The sequence below is a fragment of the Anomaloglossus baeobatrachus genome, chromosome 6 (assembly GCF_048569485.1).
Source record: "Anomaloglossus baeobatrachus isolate aAnoBae1 chromosome 6, aAnoBae1.hap1, whole genome shotgun sequence".
Taxonomy (NCBI): domain Eukaryota; kingdom Metazoa; phylum Chordata; class Amphibia; order Anura; family Aromobatidae; genus Anomaloglossus; species Anomaloglossus baeobatrachus.
Window position 1 is genome coordinate 435,320,610 of NC_134358.1, and position 19,585 is coordinate 435,340,194.

General features: G+C 45.9%; 1 protein-coding gene across 1 annotated transcript in view; it reads right to left on the reverse strand.

Annotated features, from left to right (window-relative positions):
* Nucleotides 1–19,585, reverse strand: part of LOC142243954 (collagen alpha-4(VI) chain-like) — a 261,579-nt gene that overhangs the window by 62,742 nt on the left and 179,252 nt on the right. Inside the window, exons 36-37 of the mRNA XM_075316147.1 lie at nt 14,794–14,884; nt 8,679–9,350 (exon numbers count right to left, since the gene is read on the reverse strand). Coding sequence (XP_075172262.1) covers nt 8,679–9,350; nt 14,794–14,884 — 763 coding nt within the window. The remainder of the gene's footprint in view (nt 1–8,678; nt 9,351–14,793; nt 14,885–19,585) is intronic.

Consider the following 19,585-nt stretch of genomic DNA (forward strand, 5'->3'; position numbering starts at 1 on the left):
GGATTAATTCTGGTCCCAAAATGGGTCTGTTTTTTAAAATCCGTTTGGACCTGTCAATCCCAGATATCTGTGGATTCGTCCATCACTAATGATGGGTTCTTATCATGCTCTTGTTACTGCAGCTTTCCTCACCAACTGCACAGTGCTTCAGTACATAAAATGGCTGCTGGTGGAGAAACATGTGGCCAGACTTGTTCATCAGTCTCCTCCTATAAAAAAAGCAGTTTTCTCATGTAAGGTTTCCTATTGAAGGAGTGCTACGGGGGCTGACGGATAGTAAGGGAATGGAAGGCTATCCGACAGTCAAGGTCCACCGTGCAGAGCTCTGCTGCAGAGTATGGCAGAGGATAGGGGAAACCTGTACCACCAAAGCGGTACTGACACTGTTGCGTCACTGTCACCAAGACCAATAGCGGCGTATACTATTTAAGTCACAGCGACTACCTTATTAGAATAACATAGGAGTGGAAATGCAAAAGAGTGAGGAATACAACATAAAAGTGCATGGAAGTCTCAAAGTCTGTGAGCGTGAAAGCACCTGTCTCAGTTAACAGTCACAGAGACTAGGTGTAGTGTGTGCAATATGGCACCTACCTGTGTCTGCTCCACTTGTGGTGCAAGGATACGGACAGCAGCAAGGCTGCTAGCTTGAAACTCCTGCCTATGACCGCTCCCCTAGTGTGCGAGGATACGGACTGCTGCAGAAGGCAGCGTAGTGGAGCGTTACCCTAGAAGGCAACGACCACCTAACCTACCTATGTCCGCTCCACTAAGGTACGAGGACACGGACAACAGTACGGTTGAAAGGTACAGGAACGCTACCCTACCGATAGCGCTCACCTCAGAGTAGAACCACAAGGCCCAGTCAGACCATGTGCAGCAAGCACCTGCCTATGTCCGCTCCACTAAGGTGCGAGGATAGGGACCACAGCATAAGCTGCAAGGTACAAGAGCGTTACCCTACCGATAACGCTCACCTAGATAGAATAGGTGCCGCAAGGGACATGCACAGAGCGTCTACTCCTATGCAGGAACCAAGAGGACTGAGCGCCGGGCGGCGTGCATCAGGGTCTTATATAGACTCTGTGCCTCATCCAAGATGGAGGACACCAGAGCTAATCTGCTGCCAGAATGACAGCAATGACGTCACGCTGGCCTATCACCGAGCAAAGCGTCACAAGCACATGACCTGCGACCAATCGGCATAGAAGGTGTCAGAGACATGTGACCACGTGTCACAAGCACATGACCAGCGGCCAATCAGCTTAGAAGGTGTCAGAGACCTGTGACCTCGTGTCAGCGATGATGTCACCCGCACATGTGCAATGGCTCCAAGATAGGACTTAGTCTCCAGCGCTTGCACATGTGCAGTAGCAAGAAATCCGAACCTAGTCTCCAGTGCTCGCACATGTGCAGTAGCAAGAAATCCGAACATAGTCTCCAGTGCCACAGCAACCGTAACAGTACCTCCCCCTCAAGGGCCCCCCTCCCGGCGACGCAGGTAATCGGCAACTAAGTCGGGAGCATGGACAGCCTCCTCAGGCTCCCAAGAGCGATGTTCCGGGCCGTAGCCCTCCCAATCTATCAAGAAGAACCATCTTAGAACCAACTATGGCTCGTACCTCATAGCTAGAGCGAGAGGAATCAGAGGCAGGAGAGTGCACTTCACGAGCGTGAGGTAAAATAGCCGGCTTTAACAGTGAAACATGGAATTTGTCATGGATCCTAAGATGGACAGGTATCTTCAATTGGTAGACTACAGGATTTACCTGTCGAAGAACCTCATAAGGACCCAGGAAGCGAGGAGCAAATTTGACAGAGCTCACTCTAAGTTTCACGTTTTTTGCAGAGAGCCACACAAAGTCCCCAGGAGAAAAGACAGGGGCCGGGCGACGAAACCGATCGGACACCGTCTTCATACGGTCCTTAGCTGCTTGGATCGACTCTTGAGTCCGATCCCAGACCTCTCTGGCATTAGTCGCCCAGACGGCCACAAGAGGAGGAGGTGCAGCAGCGGGAAACGGTACCGGTACCCTAGGGTGTTGCCCATTGTTGAGTACGAACGGTGTCTGCCCAGTGGCCTCAGCCAGAGAATTGTTAAGGGCAAACTCTGCCCAGGGTAGGAGGGAGGACCAGTTATCGTGGTTCTCAGCAACAAAGTGTCGAAGGTATATAATCATGGATTCATTGGTACGCTAAATCAAACCATTGGTCTCCGGATGGTATGCCGAAGAGAGATTCAACTCAATTTGCAGAAGGCTACAAAGATCTCGCCAGAAACGGGAAGCAAATTGCGGACCTCTATCACAAATGATATGATCTGGCATCCCGTGAAGCCTAAAGACATACTTGAGGAATAGTTTGGCTAGTACCCTGGAAGATGGGATTCTTGCTAACGGTACGAGATGAACCATCCGGGAGAAACGGTCCGTAATGACCCACACAAATCGATGTCCCTGTGAACATGGAAGATCACCCACAAAGTCCACGCCTACCACCTCCCATGGTCTATCTGGCACTGGCAAAGGATGCAAGAGCCCAGCCGGTCTCTGCCGTAACAGACGGTTGCGAGCACATGAGTAGCAGGAACCGACATATCTTTTGACGTGGCTGGCTAAGTGTGGCCACCAATACCACCTCTCGAGTAACTCTTGTGTCCGTCTAATACCAAAATGCCCACCCACCTTTGAGATGTGGGCCCATGACAATATATCATTTTGTCGATTAGGCGGAACAAAGGTCTTGCCCGGTGGGATTTGGTCTAACGTTACAGGAGAGAGTGTGTGAAAAACCCTAGATGGAAGAATGAGACGAGGGTCCTCATTCTCTTCAGGAGATGATTCCATAGAGCGAGAGAGTGCGTCGGCCTTATTATTCTTACTCCCGGTAAGATAATTAATGGAGAAGTTAAACCGAGAGAAAAACAAGGACCAGCAAGCTTGCCGAGGATTCAAACATTGTGCAGTTTGCAAATATGTCAGGTTCTTATGGTCTGTAAAGACCTGAAAGGGCTGCCTGGCTCCCTCGAGCAAGTGACGCCACTCTTCCAATGCTAATTTTAGGGCAAGTAGTTCCCTGTCACCAATAGTGTAGTTCCTCTCAGCAGGAGAGAACGTCTTTGCAAAGAAAAAACACGGTCTTTTTCTACCTGAGCTGTTCTTTTGATATAGAACTGCTCCAGCTCCTACAGAGGACGCGTCAACCTCCATGAGAAAGGGCTTAATCTCGTCAGGTCTTTGGAGGACAGGAGCAGATGAAAAGTGTTCTTTAACTGCCTTGAAAGCCTGGGATGTCTCAGTAGACCAGACCTTAGGATTGGCACCCTTTGTAGTCAAAGCCACTAACGGAGCTACCAAGGTAGAAAAGTGTGGTATAAATTGCCGGTAATAATTTATGAATCCCAGGAAGCGTTGTACTGCTTTCAAGGAATGAGGTTCAGCCCATTCCATAACTGCAGAAAGCTTCGCAGGATCCATTGCCAATCCCTCATGAGAAATGATATAGCCTAAGAAGGGTAGAGAGGCTTGCTCAAATATACATTTCTCGAGTTTGGCAAACAGAGAGTGCTCCCTTAGACGTGACAGAACCCTGATCACATCCAACCGATGTGTCTCCAGGTCGGGAGAAAAAATTAGTATATCATCCAGGTATACCACCACCGATGATAACAGTAAATCCCTAAACACGTCATTTACGAAGTCCTGGAACACTGCAGGTGCATTACACAGACCTAAAGGCATGACGAGGTATTCATAGTGACCGTCTCTGGTGTTAAAGGCGGTCTTCCATTCGTCACCTTCTCGAATTCGCACTAAGTTATAAGCACCTCGCAGATCCAACTTCGTAAATACCTTAGCTCCCCGTAGTCTGTCAAACAGTTCAGAAATTAGGGGCAAGGGGTATCTATTCTTTACAGTAATGGCGTTAAGACCCCTGTAGTCTATGCAGGGACGCAGATCACCCTCTTTTTTCCGCACAAAGAAAAAACCAGCCCCTGCAAGTGAGACAGACTTGCGGATGAAGCCCCTCTCCAGACTATCCTTTATATAGGCCGACATAGGCTCGGATTCTGGGATAGACAAGGGATAGACCCTGCCCTTTGCTGGAACAGAACCCGGCAAGAGGTCTATAGCACAGTCATAAGGCCTATGAGGTGGAAGAGTCTCAGCACCCTGCTTGGAAAACACATCAGCGAAATCCACATAGGGTGTAGGTAAGGGAGAGAGATTAGTTGATGCAACCGCAACGACCTTAGGTGGTAAGGGAAGACATCGGGACTGACATTTCGAACCCCAACTAATAATGCTGTCGGACTCCCAGTCAATTAGAGGAGCATGAGTCCGAAGCCATGGGAGACCCAGAAGTACGTCGTCTATACCCTCAGGCAAAACAAGAAAAGAAATCTCCTCTATGTGACCATGAGACAGGGAAAGGCGCAAGGGAACTGTCCTCAATGTAATGGAGTCAAACAACATAGTCCCATTAACAACCCGGACAGGAATAGGCGCCTCTAACATGATAGAGGGAATATTGTGTCTCTTTACAAATCCTGAGGACACAAAAGTCCCGTCAGCTCCGGAATCCACAAAAGCCATAATAGGCCATGTATTCTCAGAGAATGAGAGCTGACCTGGGACACTACACTTAGAGGGTGCAGAAGGCGTCTCTAGTAACCCCCCTCTAATGGTTACAAGGCCTGGGAGTTTCCCTGACGGCTAGGACACTTGTTGGCATAGTGCCCAGCCTGACGACATATGTAACAGATAGGAGGGCCCGCCTTACGAGGTCGGGAAGTAGTATAACCCAACTCCATAGGAGTAGGAGATGTCTCAGATGCTGAGGAAGATAGAGAAGGAACCACAGCATCTGAACCAACTCGACGCTTGGGACGTGACAAGGTAACCTCGAGTCTACGTTCCTTATGGCGTACATCGATCCTAGTTGCTACCGTAATTAATTCCTCCAGAGAAGGAGGAAATTCCCGAATAGCAAGAGCATCTTTGACATAGCCTACAAGACCCCTCCAGAAGATAGGTATTAACACCTTCTCAGGCCAGTCTAACTCTGCTACCAAGGTACGAAAAGCAATGGCATAAGAGCTGGTAGATAACGAACCTTGAGACAGATCTAGCAGTCTCAAAGCCGCATCATGGGTAACCTGCGGTCCCATGAACACCGCTTTAAGAGCATCAAGGAAGTCTTGATGTCTCTGAGTAACCAAATCAGAGCGCTCCCATAAGGGAGTAGCCCACTCTAAGGCTTTATCCTAAAGCAGGGATATAATAAAGCCTACTTTGGACCTCTCCGTAGAGAAGTGAGAGGAATTAACCTCAAGGTGAATCTGACACTGGCTTATGAACCCACGACAAGACCTGGCATCGCCAGAGTATCTGTTGGGTAGAGCAAGTCATGGGTCATGTAGCGAAGACACCAAAGTTTGAGGTTTATCCTCTACAGTCTTGAGCCTTGCTTCAAGAACCTGTATATACTGATGTAATTGTTCATACTCTGCCATCTCTGCCAGACCCTTGGCTCAGTCCTAATGTTACGGGGGCTGTCGGATAATAAGGGAATGGAAGGCTATCCGACAGTCAGGGTCCACCGTGCAGAGCTCTGCTGCAGAGTATGGCAGAGGATAGGGGAAACCTGTACCACCAAAGCGGTACTGACACTGTTGCGTCACAGTGTCACCAAGACCAATAGCGGCGTATACTGTTTAAGTCACAGCGACTACCTTATTAGAATAACATAAGAGTGGAAATGCAAAAGAGTGAGGAATCTATATATATAATTGCCTTATTCTGTCTGTCTGTCTTGCTCCAAAATTGTGTCCTTACAGTGACAACCGTCGGATTGGCCGCTGGGCTCGGCCTGGCCCCGCCCTACGCATGGATTGGCCGTTTGGTCAGGCCACGCCCCTCACGCTGTGCCGCTAGGCCACGCCCCTCATGCTGTTCCGCTAGGCCACGCCCCCACGCTGTTCCGCTAGGCCACGCCCCTCACGCTGTGCCACTAGGCCACGCCCCCTCACACTATGCAGCTAGGCCATGCCCCCTCACAATATGCAGCTTGGCCACGCCCCGCATGATGCCGCTAGGCCACGCCCCTCAAATTATGCCGCTAGGCCACGCCCCCTCACACTGTGCCGCTAGGCCACGCCCCCTGACACTATGCCGCTAGGCCACGTCCCCCACTATGCCGCTAGGCCACGCTCCCCACTATGCAGCTAGGCCACGCCCCCCACACTGTGCCACTAGGCCACGCCCCCCACACACGTTGGGCACCTGTACACCTCCCCCCAGGACAACTCCTCCCATTATACTCCTATTATACTCCTCTCTGAGGGGTTTGCAGCATGGGGGATGGAGCACGATGGGGGTGAAGCATGGGGGATGCAGCACGATGGGGGGTGGACCATGATGGGGGGTGCCCAGAATGGGGGGATGAAACACGATGGATGGTTTGCAGCATGGGGGATGGAGCACAATGGGGGGTGCAGCATGGGGGATGGAGCACGATGGGGGGTGCCCAGAATGGGAGGTTGAAACACGATGGGGGGTGCGCAACATGGGGGATGGAGCACGATGGGGGGTGCAGCATGGGGAGATGGAGCACGATGGGGGGGTGCCCAGAATGGGGGGGATGAAACACGATGGGGGGTGCCCAGAATGGGGGATGGAGCACGATGGGGGTGTGCAGCATGGGGGATGGAGCACGATGGGGGGTGCACACCTCCCCCCAAAACACACACGCACCGCACAACACACCACACACACTGGGAACCACAAACACCCCCCTACACAGACACCCACACATACAGACAACGCCACACACACACAACATACAAACACCACGGCACACACAAATATACGCACATACCGCGCAACACACACACACATTGCACAAAACATACCTCCCCAAAACACACACACGCACCCCACACCCACACCCACAAACTGCGCAACACACACAGCACCACACACAGACAACACTGCAGACACACAGCGCTCCACAAACAACGCAACACACACAACGAAACACACAAACACCGCTCTCACCCCCCCACCCAGACAACACCCTGAACATTTACAGCCCCTACACAAACACTGGCAACTACACACAACAACATCTATATATATATAACAAAAATCATACATTAACTACACAATAAATTCTAGAATACCCGATGCGTTAGAATCGGGCCACCTTCTAGTACAACATAAAAGTGCATAGAAGTCTCAGTCTGTGAGCGTGAAAGCACCTGTCTCAGTTAACAGTCACAGAGACTAGGTGTAGTGTGTGCAATATGACACCTACCTATGTCCGCTCCACTTGTGGTGCAAGGATACGGACAGCAGCAAGGCTGCTAGCTTGAAACTCCTGCCTATGACCGCTCCCCTAGTGTGCAAGGATACGGACTGCTGCAGGAGGCAGCGTAGTGGAGTGTTACCCTAGAAGGCAACGACCACCTAACCTACCTATGTCCGCTCCACTAAGGTGCGAGGACACGGACAACAGTACGACTGAAAGGTACAGGAACGCTACCCTACCGATAGCGCTCACCTCAGAGTAGAACTACAAGGCCCAGTCAGACCATGTGCAGCAAGCACCTGCCTATATCCGCTCCACTAAGGTGCGAGGATACGGACCACAGCATAAGCTGCAAGGTACAAGAGCGTTACCCTACTGATAACGCTCACCTAGATAGAATAGGTGCCGCAAGGGACATGCACAGAGCGTCCACTCCTATGCAGGAACCGAGAGGACTGAGCGCCGGGCGGCGTGCGTCAGGGTCTTATATAGACTCTGTGCCTCATCCAAGATGGAGGACACCAGAGCCAATCCGCTGCCAGAATGACAGCAATGACGTCACGCTGGCCTATCACCGAGCAAAGCGTCACAAGCACATGACCTGCGACTAATCGGCATAGAAGGTGTCAGAGACATGTGACCACGTGTCACAAGCACATGACCAGCGGCCAATCAGCTTAGAAGGTGTCAGAGACATGTGACCTCGTGTCAGCGATGATGTCACCCGCACATGTGCAATGGCTCCAAGATAGGACTTAGTCTCCAGCGCTTGCACATGTGCAGTAGCAAGAAATCCGAACCTAGTCTCCAGTGCTCGCACATGTGCAGTACCAAGAAATCTGAACATAGTCTCCAGTGCCACAGCAACCGTAACAAGGAGACTGATGGGCAAGTCTGGTCACATGCTCCTCCTCCACCAGCCATTTTATGGACTGGAGAACTGTGTAGTCTGTGAGGAAAGCTACAGTAACAAGAATAGAATAAGAACCTGTCATACCTATATAATGGTAAGTGCCACAAACTCATGTCTTCAGCACAGTAAAAATAAACTCAAACCCATTAACTTATTCTGCAGCCAGCAGTAGTGTAGTTCAGCAACAATAGGAGGCAAATGGTGCAACATTTTAATGAAACCTAAATTCAAAAATGAATTTTAACCCCAATTACATACATTTAAGAAAGATAAAAAGCATTTTCCTCAAGGGTGGACAACCCCTTTAAGAAAAAAATAACTCAACATCTTTAAATGTTTTTTGCCAATTAAGCAGGTACATAGCATACACATAGATAGGATAAGTAAATATGTAATATGATTTTCACTATGTACAATAGTATATTGTAAATTTAATAAAGAAAATGTTACTTACGGTTCAGAAGGTTTATAAAGGCTTGGCTGAATCTCTCAGCATATAGGAGTTCAGGCTTAGAAATAGTGAGTAAGTGCACGGCATGCTGATCTTGGGGAAGGCTAGAAAGCTCAACAAGCTCACTGTGACTTACGTCTTTCCCAATGGCCAACACAAATAGTGTGAATTTTTCACATTTTGCTTTCTGAGATATTTGTTTTAATTTTTCTCTATCCCAGCTACTTGTTTTGCTGCTGAGTACTGTAAAAATAACTTTATGTCTCCTTAGGTTAGAAGCCTTCTTGAATATGTTCTCAATAGCCCATTGGATGGAGTAGCCCAGAGCAGATGGACCTTCAAGTTGTGTAACAACTTCTTCAATATGTCTCTTCATTAAACTCTTTTCATTGTAAGAATCAAGTCTAAACTCTTCTTTAACAGGGCTTATATTTCTGTTTGACATGAAGTTGGGTCTGGCCTGTTGAATTAAGGCCACTCTAGCCCCAGTGCCCGGTGCCTTAGGCTGTGCCGATATTTCCAAATGGTCAAGCATTGTGCTCACAAACTCTTTTGCCATCAAAAAGTTATCACTTCTCACAGTGCGAGAACTGTCGAGGATAAAGAGTATGTCCATGTCTATTTCAATAGGAGGGGTAGGGTCCAGTTCACACTCTTCATCAGGGTTGCATTTATCTGAAACACATTTAAACATTGGAGACCTTTTTACTATGTAATTACATTGTCTATTTAGAATGCAAGAGGGTTTAGGCCAGCAAAGAAAAAAATAAAAAGGGGGAAAAAAGTCTTACTTTTCCAATATTTATTCTGACACTTCCTGCTCCTCCACGCTCTGTATCCTGGCCTATAGCAATGATGTTCAGACACACGTGGCCGCTGCAGCCAATCTTCACTGTTTGTATTGGCTCATCAGACTTTGACTGCAGCAGCCACATGTCTATAGCAATGTCATTATGAAGTATCGAGAATTGGAGAGGATAGAAAAGCATAACAAAGATATAAAAGCAATAACAAGGACTTCTTAATTAATTCTGGGCAATTTAAACAAATCTTGCTTAGACTGAAGGGGTGCATTTTATTTTAACAAATCTATTGGGTTTGGGGACGTGATTTTATATCCCTTGCTAATGTATATTAGGTTCGTCTCCTTTGTGAAGTGCTACCCACTTGTTACTGCAGCCATTTATTCAGATAATACATCTCTCAAAATGGTTGATGCAGAAGGATGTGACCAGACCTGTCTATTAGCTGCCTCCAAAAAATTATGTCAATTGGAAAGGCATTTTTCAACTAGAGGAGGCTGAAGGACAGGCCTGGACACATGCTCCTGCATCAAATGCCACTTTAAGAACAGGAGAACTGTGCCATCTGCATAAGTGGTAGGTGTCACAAATTCACATCACTATACAAAAAGTAAAAAAAATAAGGTTACACTTGAAATATGAATTACCCCAGCCCCACATCCAAGGCAGCAGACAATGGAACCACGTCAAAATCATGTCCTCCAAACATTTATTAAACTAAAGATAAGGTTGCCAGACCTTTAAGTTAAAGAATATAAATCAAGTGAAGGAGAATGTCAATTAGACTTTGCTTCTAGTTTGTAGTGGGGTTAACACTAGTAGAAGTTCCCAGTCAATATGGCAAACCTAGCCATAGCCTATAAAAATCCAGACATATGTAAAATGCAAGAAAAGATAAACCAGGAGCGCTCCTGTGTGAGTGTGTCTGTTATTTTATAGCAAGGACCAGTGTTGATTGACTGTGTACACCATCAAATGGTTTGGGGGGAAATATGGGGCTATCATATGGTGTTGGGGGACTGTGGAGGCGATCATACAGTGTTGAGGGACTGTGAGGGACCTTATATGTGTTAAGGAACTGTAAAGGCAAACGTGTATTGGGGAACTGTGGGGTCATTATACTATGCAAGTGAAGGGTACTGTCTAGTAATTCACTGTTAGGGTACCATAGCATGTCTGGGAAGCATTTTTGTTGGTATCATACTTTATGAGGGCTATGACAGGAACATTGTTGTGGTTGAGAACACAAAAGGTTTTCAACAGGGGCAAAATGACTTTGTAAGAGCCACAATAAATGTCTCTGTCACTGACTTTAAAAGTTGGGAGATATGCCCTTCTGTGACTATGGATATGCACCATGATCCTGCTGGTATTTTTGTATTTTCTTTTGGGGGAGGTGGGTGCAGTTAGGACATTTGCTATGGAGCCTCATAATTTATTTGTACATCCCTGTCACTGAGCAGTTTGAGAAAGTTCTGCATCTAGCAAAAAAAACATGTTGCTTAGGAGGGTTCAAAATGTGATGTGAACTAATGTAACTTGTCTTTTAATTCACAAATAATTTATAAAAAAAAATGTGCAAAAGTATAGAATCGTCTTGAGTTCAGGCTGTTTGGACTACCCTCTCAACTGTGATTTTACAAAATGAAATTGGTTGACCATCAATATGTTGACCCCAGAAAACCTCTTTAATATGTTTTCCTTTCATCCTATTTTTTTCTTATATTGTGAAAAATATATGAAGGATTCTTCTAAAGAAGTTTGCCTACCTCTTATTTCTCATCATCCTGAATCTGGACATAAGACAAGCGTTCTGGTCTGCTATAGGATACTAGGAACGCTAACCGTCACCTCATTGACAGTGCTTCACTTTTCTGCCAAAAATGAAGGGGATCAGAAAAAGATTAACACGTGTTTTCTGTAAGAATCCAGCAAGCCTTTGGCTTAAGTTCTTGCAAACGTTTTTTGGAGTCTGCTATAAAGATGATGTATATATCCATAGAAGAAATTTAAGGATATTTGGCCATTGAACGCACAAGATTTAATTTCACGCTGCAGTCCAGGTTTTTCATATAAATGTCGACTGAAAATTACTAAAACGTATATTGCAACCTGAAGAATTTATCACTTTTTCACTAAATAGGAGATATCTGCTAGATTAGTAAGGGTCTGACCTCTGGATCATCAAAATGAGGGGCCTTAAGGTGGCTTTACACGCTACGACATCGCTAAAGCGATCTCGTTGGGGTCACAGATTTTGTGACGCACATCCGGCCGCACTAGCGATGTCGTTGCGTGTGACACCTATTAGCGATTTTGAATCGTTGCAAAAACGCTCAAAATCGCTAATCGGTGACATGCCCCCCTAATCTCGATTATCGTTGCTGCTATAGGTACGATGTTGTTCATCGTTCCTGCGGCAGCACACATTGCTACGTGTGACACCGCAGGAACGAGGAACCTTTCCTTACCTGCGGCCGCCAGTAATGAGGAAGGAGGTGGGCGGGATGTTCGTCCCACTCATCTCCGCCCCTCCGCTTCTATTGGGCGGCCGCTTAGTGACGTTGCTGTGACGCCGAACGAACCGCCCCCTTAGAAAGGAGGCGGTTCGCTGGTCACAGCGACGTCGCTAGGCAGGTAAGTAGTGTGACGGGTCTGCGCGATGTTGTGCACCACGGGCAGCGATTTGCCCGTATCGCACAACCGATGGGGGCGAGTACGCACGCTAGCAATATCGGTAATGATATCGCAGCGTGTAAAGCGGCCTTTAGTCTACCTTTCAGCCACATGGTTGTGGCTAGGAGCAGTTTGACAGTCTTCAGCAATGTTTAAGACTGAATGGAGTACCAGGGTACATGCTGGATAGCTGCCTCATACATACCTATGGCTGGAATACAATTTTAATTCATTTGCTTTCTCTGTATGACTTTTTATCCTACCAACCATGCACATTTGAAAGCTGATCAGCCCTTTTTATTTTGAGTTAAATAATTGTAACAGGTATTACAAAGCTTGTTTATTACCGTGTTTTTTCAAAAATAAGACAGGGTCTTTTAATATTTTTGTTTCTAAAAAAAAGGGCTAGTGCTTATTTTTGAGGGAGTGATTATTTTTTTCCCATGAAAAGCTGTGTTACCCAGGGCTATGGGGTACTCGGTCCCGGGCGGTGGATAACTGGAGAAGTGTCACTTGGTGACCATTGCCCGGTTCCGTGCCTTGGGTGCTTTTTGAAAGGGGGAATATTTACAGGGGAATATTGAATAAAAGTTTATACGTGATGCCACTTGCGGTTTGCGGCTATGTGGATGCAGCCGCCGCTGCACAGTTCTCACTACTGGGACCGGTGTTAATGGCAGCCTGGATGTTAGGCCCTCCTCAAGCAGGACCATGCCCCAAAGGATAGGTGATGTATATGGGTGTTGAAAGAAGGTAGGCTAAACAAGGTGTTGCAGTGTAACTGGTTTCTTTACTCACAGTAAGCTGGAAACTGGTTACCCGAGGAAGGCTGGTCTTGACCGCTGGTCCCCTTAGTCCCAGTACCAGTTTAGTGACCTGGTGGCTTCATTCCCCTGCACATGTCTTTGGTTGGTGGGTCTCCATGGTTTGGAGTGGCTGGGGGTCCCCTCCTGGTTGTCTCTTAATGGCAATCCGTATGACGGTAGCGTGAACCCTGTGGGGTTGGAGTCTTTGGTCCTGTCCCCGGTTCTCCCGTTGCTACTGTGTCCCGAACTTGATGGTCAGTGAGGTCCTTGATGGTCCCCTCACTGTGCAGATTTTATCAAGTCTGCCTGGAGCGTTTGCCTGACCTAGAATTCTGTATCCCGTTAGTGTGTGGTCCCGGGAGTACTCCACCGGCAACCAACCGCCTGGGCCCTCAGGTCACTGTCACACTCCTGCCACTGCTTCCACTCTCTCTCATTGCACAACTTGACTGACTACTGTCTTTCTGACTGTCCACTGTCTGCCCCTCCCACCTGGTCGTCTAGTGGACTGGATTGGCTCCATCTCTAGGTCCAACCCTAGTCTGGTACCAGTCTATGGGGAAATTTTGGGGAAAAACAGGGATTAACTGGAATGTTTGGTTGTTACCAACACTGGTCTTCTGGGTCCCTGGTGGTAGGCCCTGCATCCTGGTGGGGATGCAGTACCTTGTAGCTCCCTGATGGCTTCAGGGATGCTACAAAATGAGCACACATTTATGCTTCAATTTACATTGAAGGTGTATAGCCAGCTTCAGCTTGAAGGTGTATGGCCAGCTTCAGCTTGAAGGTGTATGGCCAGCTTTAGGCTTAGTAACCTTAACCCTAACTTACATTCACAATTGCTGATGCAGGTTCAGTGTCCCTTATGGTGACACTTACTGGCTCTCTCAAAACACTTTGTGTGGCAGTGGTACTTTTCTTCTCTATGCGTCCGGAAGGGAGCAGACAGCAGGAGACTGGAGCGGGACTCGGTAACAGTGGTTTTGACGTGACATGTGTCTGCTTCTGCAGTAGTGAGTAAGAATGGCTGGGAGGCAGGATCTAAGAGGCGGCACTCGGAAGGCAGCAGATGGGACCCTTGAGCAACAGCCAAGCCCACACCATAGTGCAGTAGTGGCTGGGAGGCGGGACTAAGGAGGCAGCTTTCAGGAGGCGGGACTCGGGAGCAGCAACCAAGCAAACATTATATTTTAGAAGTAGCCAGGAGGCGGGAACCAGGTGGCAACACTCAGCAGACGGGACTCAGGAGCAGATAAGCAGATTTTGCCCTGCCATGGTGGGAGGAAGTGGCAGGATGATTTGGGAGTTACATTATGCCTAATCCAGTGCCTCCAGCATTATGCTATATCTCCATTATGTTAGTGACATAACCTAGCATCACATGACATAACCTAGCACTGGAGACTCTGACTAACAAAGGTTTATTTTTGGAGTAGGGCTTATATTTAAAGCCTACTCCAAAAATCCCTAAAAATCAAACTAGGGCTTATTTTTGGGGAGGGCTTATTTTGGGGAAAACAGGGTATCTATCAAATTCTGCAGCACTTTACAGACATCATCACTGCCCCCATTGGGGCTCACAATCTACATTCCCTATCAGGATGTGTTTGGAGTGTTGGAGGAAACCAGAGAACAGAGGAAACACAGACAAATATGGGGAGAAAATACAAACTCCTTGCAGATGTTGTCTTTGATGGGATTTGAACTCAAGGCTGCAAATCAACAATGCACTGCTAATCACTGACCCATGGTGCTGCAAATGACAATGTACTTAATTTTCCCAGATCATAGTGAATAAATGAAAAAGAATCTGTTTCTTCAACAGCCTCTTACCATAGCAGAGTGTGCAGTGTGAAATGACTTCTAGCCTTTGGTCTTGCAGTCTCTTCCAAACAAAGAGTTGGGATCTTCTGCTTTCATCCGTCTAATTAGCAATAGACATCAAAACATAAAACAGGGTATCTGGATTAAATATTGGTTATTGGAACTGTGTATTAATCTTCACATACAGACAGTAACATGATATTTGCCAATTATACAAACACATCTCTTTATACAGGTGAATAATATAAAAAATAAAAAATATTTATAAAATTACTCAAAAATAATGAAAAACTATTGTAATAAACACCTTTTTTAAGCCTTCATCCCTGAGCCTGTTTACGCCTACCAGGTCAATTTTTCCAGTTATAATCAGGGTCACTTTATGTAGTAATAATTCTGGAACGCTTCAAAATATCCCAGTGATTCTGACATTGTACTTCATGGTAGTGGTAAATTTTGGTAGATATGATTTGCGTTTATTTATGAAAATAACAAAAATATGACATAAAAGTGACGTTTTTGAAATTTTCGAACTTTCAATTTTATGCCCTTAAACCAGATAGTTATATCAAACAAAATCATTAATAAATAACATTTCCCACATGTCTACCTTACATAAGCACAATTTTTGAAACATAATTTTATTGTTAGAAGGGTTAAAAGTTTGTCAGCAATTTCTGTTTTCCAACAAAATTTACAAAACCAATTTTTTTTAGAGACTGCATCACATTTGAACTGAGTTTGAGAGGCCTAGGTGACAGAAAATACACAAATGTGGCACCATTCTAAATACTGCACCCCTCACACTGCTCAAAACCACATTCAAGAAGTTTATTAAGCCTTTAGCTGCTTCACAGGAACTAAAGCGATGTCGAAGAAAAAAAAGTAAAATTTTACTTTCTCTCCAAAAATTTTGATTTAGCCCCCAAATTTTTTTATTTTCACAAGGATAACATTTAATTTATTGTACAATTTCTCCTGAGTACAGGGATACTCCGCATGTGGTGGAAAACTACTTCTTGAGTGCATGTCAGGGTTCAGAAGGGAAGGTGTGCTATTTGAACTTTGGAGCACAAAATTTGCTGAAATAGATACCAGACACCATGTTACATTTGCAGAGCCCCTGATGTGCTTAAATAGTGAACCCCACCCCCCACACAAGTTACTCCATTTTAGAAATTACACCTTTCAAGGCATTTATCTAGATGTGTGTTCACAACCTTGAATCCCCAGATGTTTAATAGAATTTTATAACATTGAGTTGTGAAAATGAAAAAATATAATATTCACAATTTCTCCTGAGCACACCAATATGTACCGTATTTTTCGCTTTATAAGACGCACTTTTGTTCCCCCAAATTTTGGGGGAAGGTAGGGGGTGCGTCTTATAAGCTGAATATACGGGAGGGGTGTATATATATATATATATATATATATATATATACACTGCAGGGTCCAGGAGAGGTGGGGGCGCTGCTGGGGGCAGGTGAACGCTGCGGAGGCAGCATTTGATCTCCTGCTCCCGCTCATATAACATGCACAGCCGCTGTCCATCTCCAGTGGTGCTGAAATCGCACCGCAGTGAGGGGCTGGGGCAGCAGTGCATATTATATGTCTCTGCGCCCCCCCTGTGATCGCACATGCCCCCCCCTGTGTTAGATATGGCCCCCGTGCTGCTACTCATTCTAAAATAAAAAGAGCTTTACTTACCCCCTCCAGTGTTTCTCCCCGGTGTCCCTGCTTCCACTGTGATCAGGCACACAGAGATCTCAGTCTTGCGTGCCGATCACATGACCGGCACCAAGAACCAGGAAGTAAGGAAGAGAGGGAGGAGGGAGACAGGAGGGAGCTCAGCGCTGGAGGAGGTAAGGAGTGTTTTATTTTACTATGGGCAGCAGTCTGGCAGCGATATCTAACACAGGGGGACTTGTGCGATCATTATAGGGGCCAAGGGCAGCACTATGGTGGCGATATCTAACACAGGGGGACTTGTGCGATCTATATAGGGGCCATGGCAAGCACTATGGGGGTGATATCTAACACAGGGGGACTTGTGCGATCTATATAGGGGCAAAGGGCAGCACTATGGGGGCGATATCTAACACAGGGGGACTTGTGCGATCTATAAAGGGGCCATGGGCAGCATCATGGGGGCGATATCTAACACAGGGGGACTTGTGCGATCTATATAGGGGCCATGGGCAGCACCATGGGGGCGATATCTAACACAGGGGGACTTGTGCGATCTATATAGGTGCCATGGGCAGCACCATGGGGGCGATATCTAACACAGGGAAACTTGTGCAATCTATATAGGGGCCATGGGCAGCACTATGGGGGCGATATCTAACACAGGGGGACTTGTGCGATCTATAGGGGCCATGGGCAGCACAGGGGAACGTGTGCCATCACAAGGGGGCTATATTCAATATAAGGGGGCCATATCCAGATTAAGGGGGGGTAATTTTAGGATAGGGGGCCATGAGGGACATATACCCTATATGATTTGTTAGAGGGACACTGGCATTATAAGATGGACCCCATTTAACGTTAAAAAAAATAATTCTCTTTTCCTTCACCAAATTTGGGGGTGCGTCTTATAATCAGGTGTGTCTTATAAAGCAAAAAATACGGTATGTGGTGGAAAATGACTGTTTGGGCACACGGCAGGGTTCGGAATGGAAGGAGTGCAATATGATTTTTTGGCTGGAATAGATTGCAGACACAATCTCACATTTGAAGATCCCCTGGCATGCCAAAACATCAGACACCCCCCATTCTGGAAACTAAACCCCACTTGGAATTCATCTAGGGGTGTAGTGAGTAATTTTAACCTTCACTGAATTGTAGAACATTGGGCTGTGAAAATAAAAAAATTGCCATTTTTTTTTAAAAAATGTTGCTTTGACCCCAAAGTTTTAATTTTCAAAGATGGTAATAAGTAGGCAAAAATGGATTATACAATTTGTTACATAATTTTTCCTGAGTTCACGAATTCTCCATCTGTAGTTGAACATACTTTTGAGGCACAGTAGTTCAAAGCTATGAAAGGAAGGAGAGACAGAGTTCAGATTTAGTTGGAATGGTTTGTGGTGCCATGTCACATTGGCACAGTACCTGAGGTGCCAGAATAGCAGAACACCTATAAGTGACACCACTTTACAACATACACCCCTCATCAAATTCATCTAGGGTGCAGGGGACATACTGACACCACAGGTGTGTCACAGAATTTTTAACCATTGGGAGGTAAAGAAAGAATAATTATTTTTTTCACTAAAATATCGTTTTAGCCACAAGTTTGTAATTTTTTTAAGGGCTGATGACGAGAAAAAAAATGAACCACACAGTTTCTTGTATAAATTTTTTTCTGAGTACTCCAGTATCCTCCATGTAATTGGGAACTACTTTTGAGGCACAGTCCAAAGCTCAGAAGAGAAGGAGCACAATATTGGACTTCAGAATTTGCTGGAATGGTTGCGGATGCCATGTCACATTGGCAAAGCCCCTGAGGTGCCAGATAAACAGAAATTCCACAAAAGTGACTCAATTTTACATACTGTACCCCTCAATGAATTCATATTGGTGAGCAATGAGCATATTGACACTACAGGTGTGTCACACAATGTTATACTATTGGGCGGTGAAGAGAAGAAAAATTACATTTTTACCACTAAAATGCTGTTTCTAGATTTCTAATTTTCACAGGGAGAATAAAGGGAGCCCCATAATGTGTTACGGAATCTCTCCTGAACGTGGATATGTGCCACATGTGACTATACAGAATTGTTTGGATACATGGCAGGATTCGGGAAGGAAGAAGAGACATTGGACTTATGGAGCACAGATTTTCCTGAAATAGTTTGCTGACTACATTTGCTAGAAAAGCAAAAACCACCTTAAGTGACCCCATTTTGGAAATTACACCCCTCTGGGAATTCATTTATGGGTGTAGTGACGATTTTGTCTCTGGAAAACACCCATGGAGCCAAACGCAGTGAATGGTGCAGAATTCAAAATTGCAAATAAACCCTTGTAGTGTCCAATACATTGTAATGCCCTTAATATTTGGGGTGTGTCTCAAGCTTCTGGAAATGCACCGTGAAAATTAAGCCGACTTCCTCAATACAGCAATGCCAAACATGTGGGCGTTAACTTCAGTTTACATACATTGTTGTGCTCAGAAGGGAGGGGCGCATTTGCAGATTTTGATGGATTTTTTTTTGGCCAGAGCTCTTCTCCATAGCCTCTGTGCTGCCTGTAATAAGGAAGCCACCTATATTTCCTTTAATACACCTAAGTGGGGACTTGTTTTTTGTGGGTTGAGTTGACTGTTACTGGTGGCAATTTGGGTACAGAACATTTTGGATCCATTCACATTTATCCTGTGCTCTATGATGAGCCCTTACATCAGAGTTTCCATTAACATCCCCAAAATGCGTGTTTTAAGTAAAAACACCAATGGATTCATTCACAAATAAAGTAGTAGAGTTATTACAGACTCCGTTTGGCCTTTGTTCATTGGTTTTCTTCTTTTCAAATGTGCACAAAACTGTTGTTGACTGCACTTTTGTGCACGTCTAAAAATACAAGTAAAAAGATGGACACCGATGGACCACAGGCCAGATGTGAATTCAAAGGTACTCCTTCTGCCTCATTACAGTGAATTTTGCTTTGGAAATTTTGTATGAATCACATTTTTCAGAGATTCACATGGAAACCCCAATTTCAGCGTTCAGCATAGAGCATAGTATAAATGTGAGTATTTACTGCAATCTTTGGGAGGCCAAAATTAACAAAT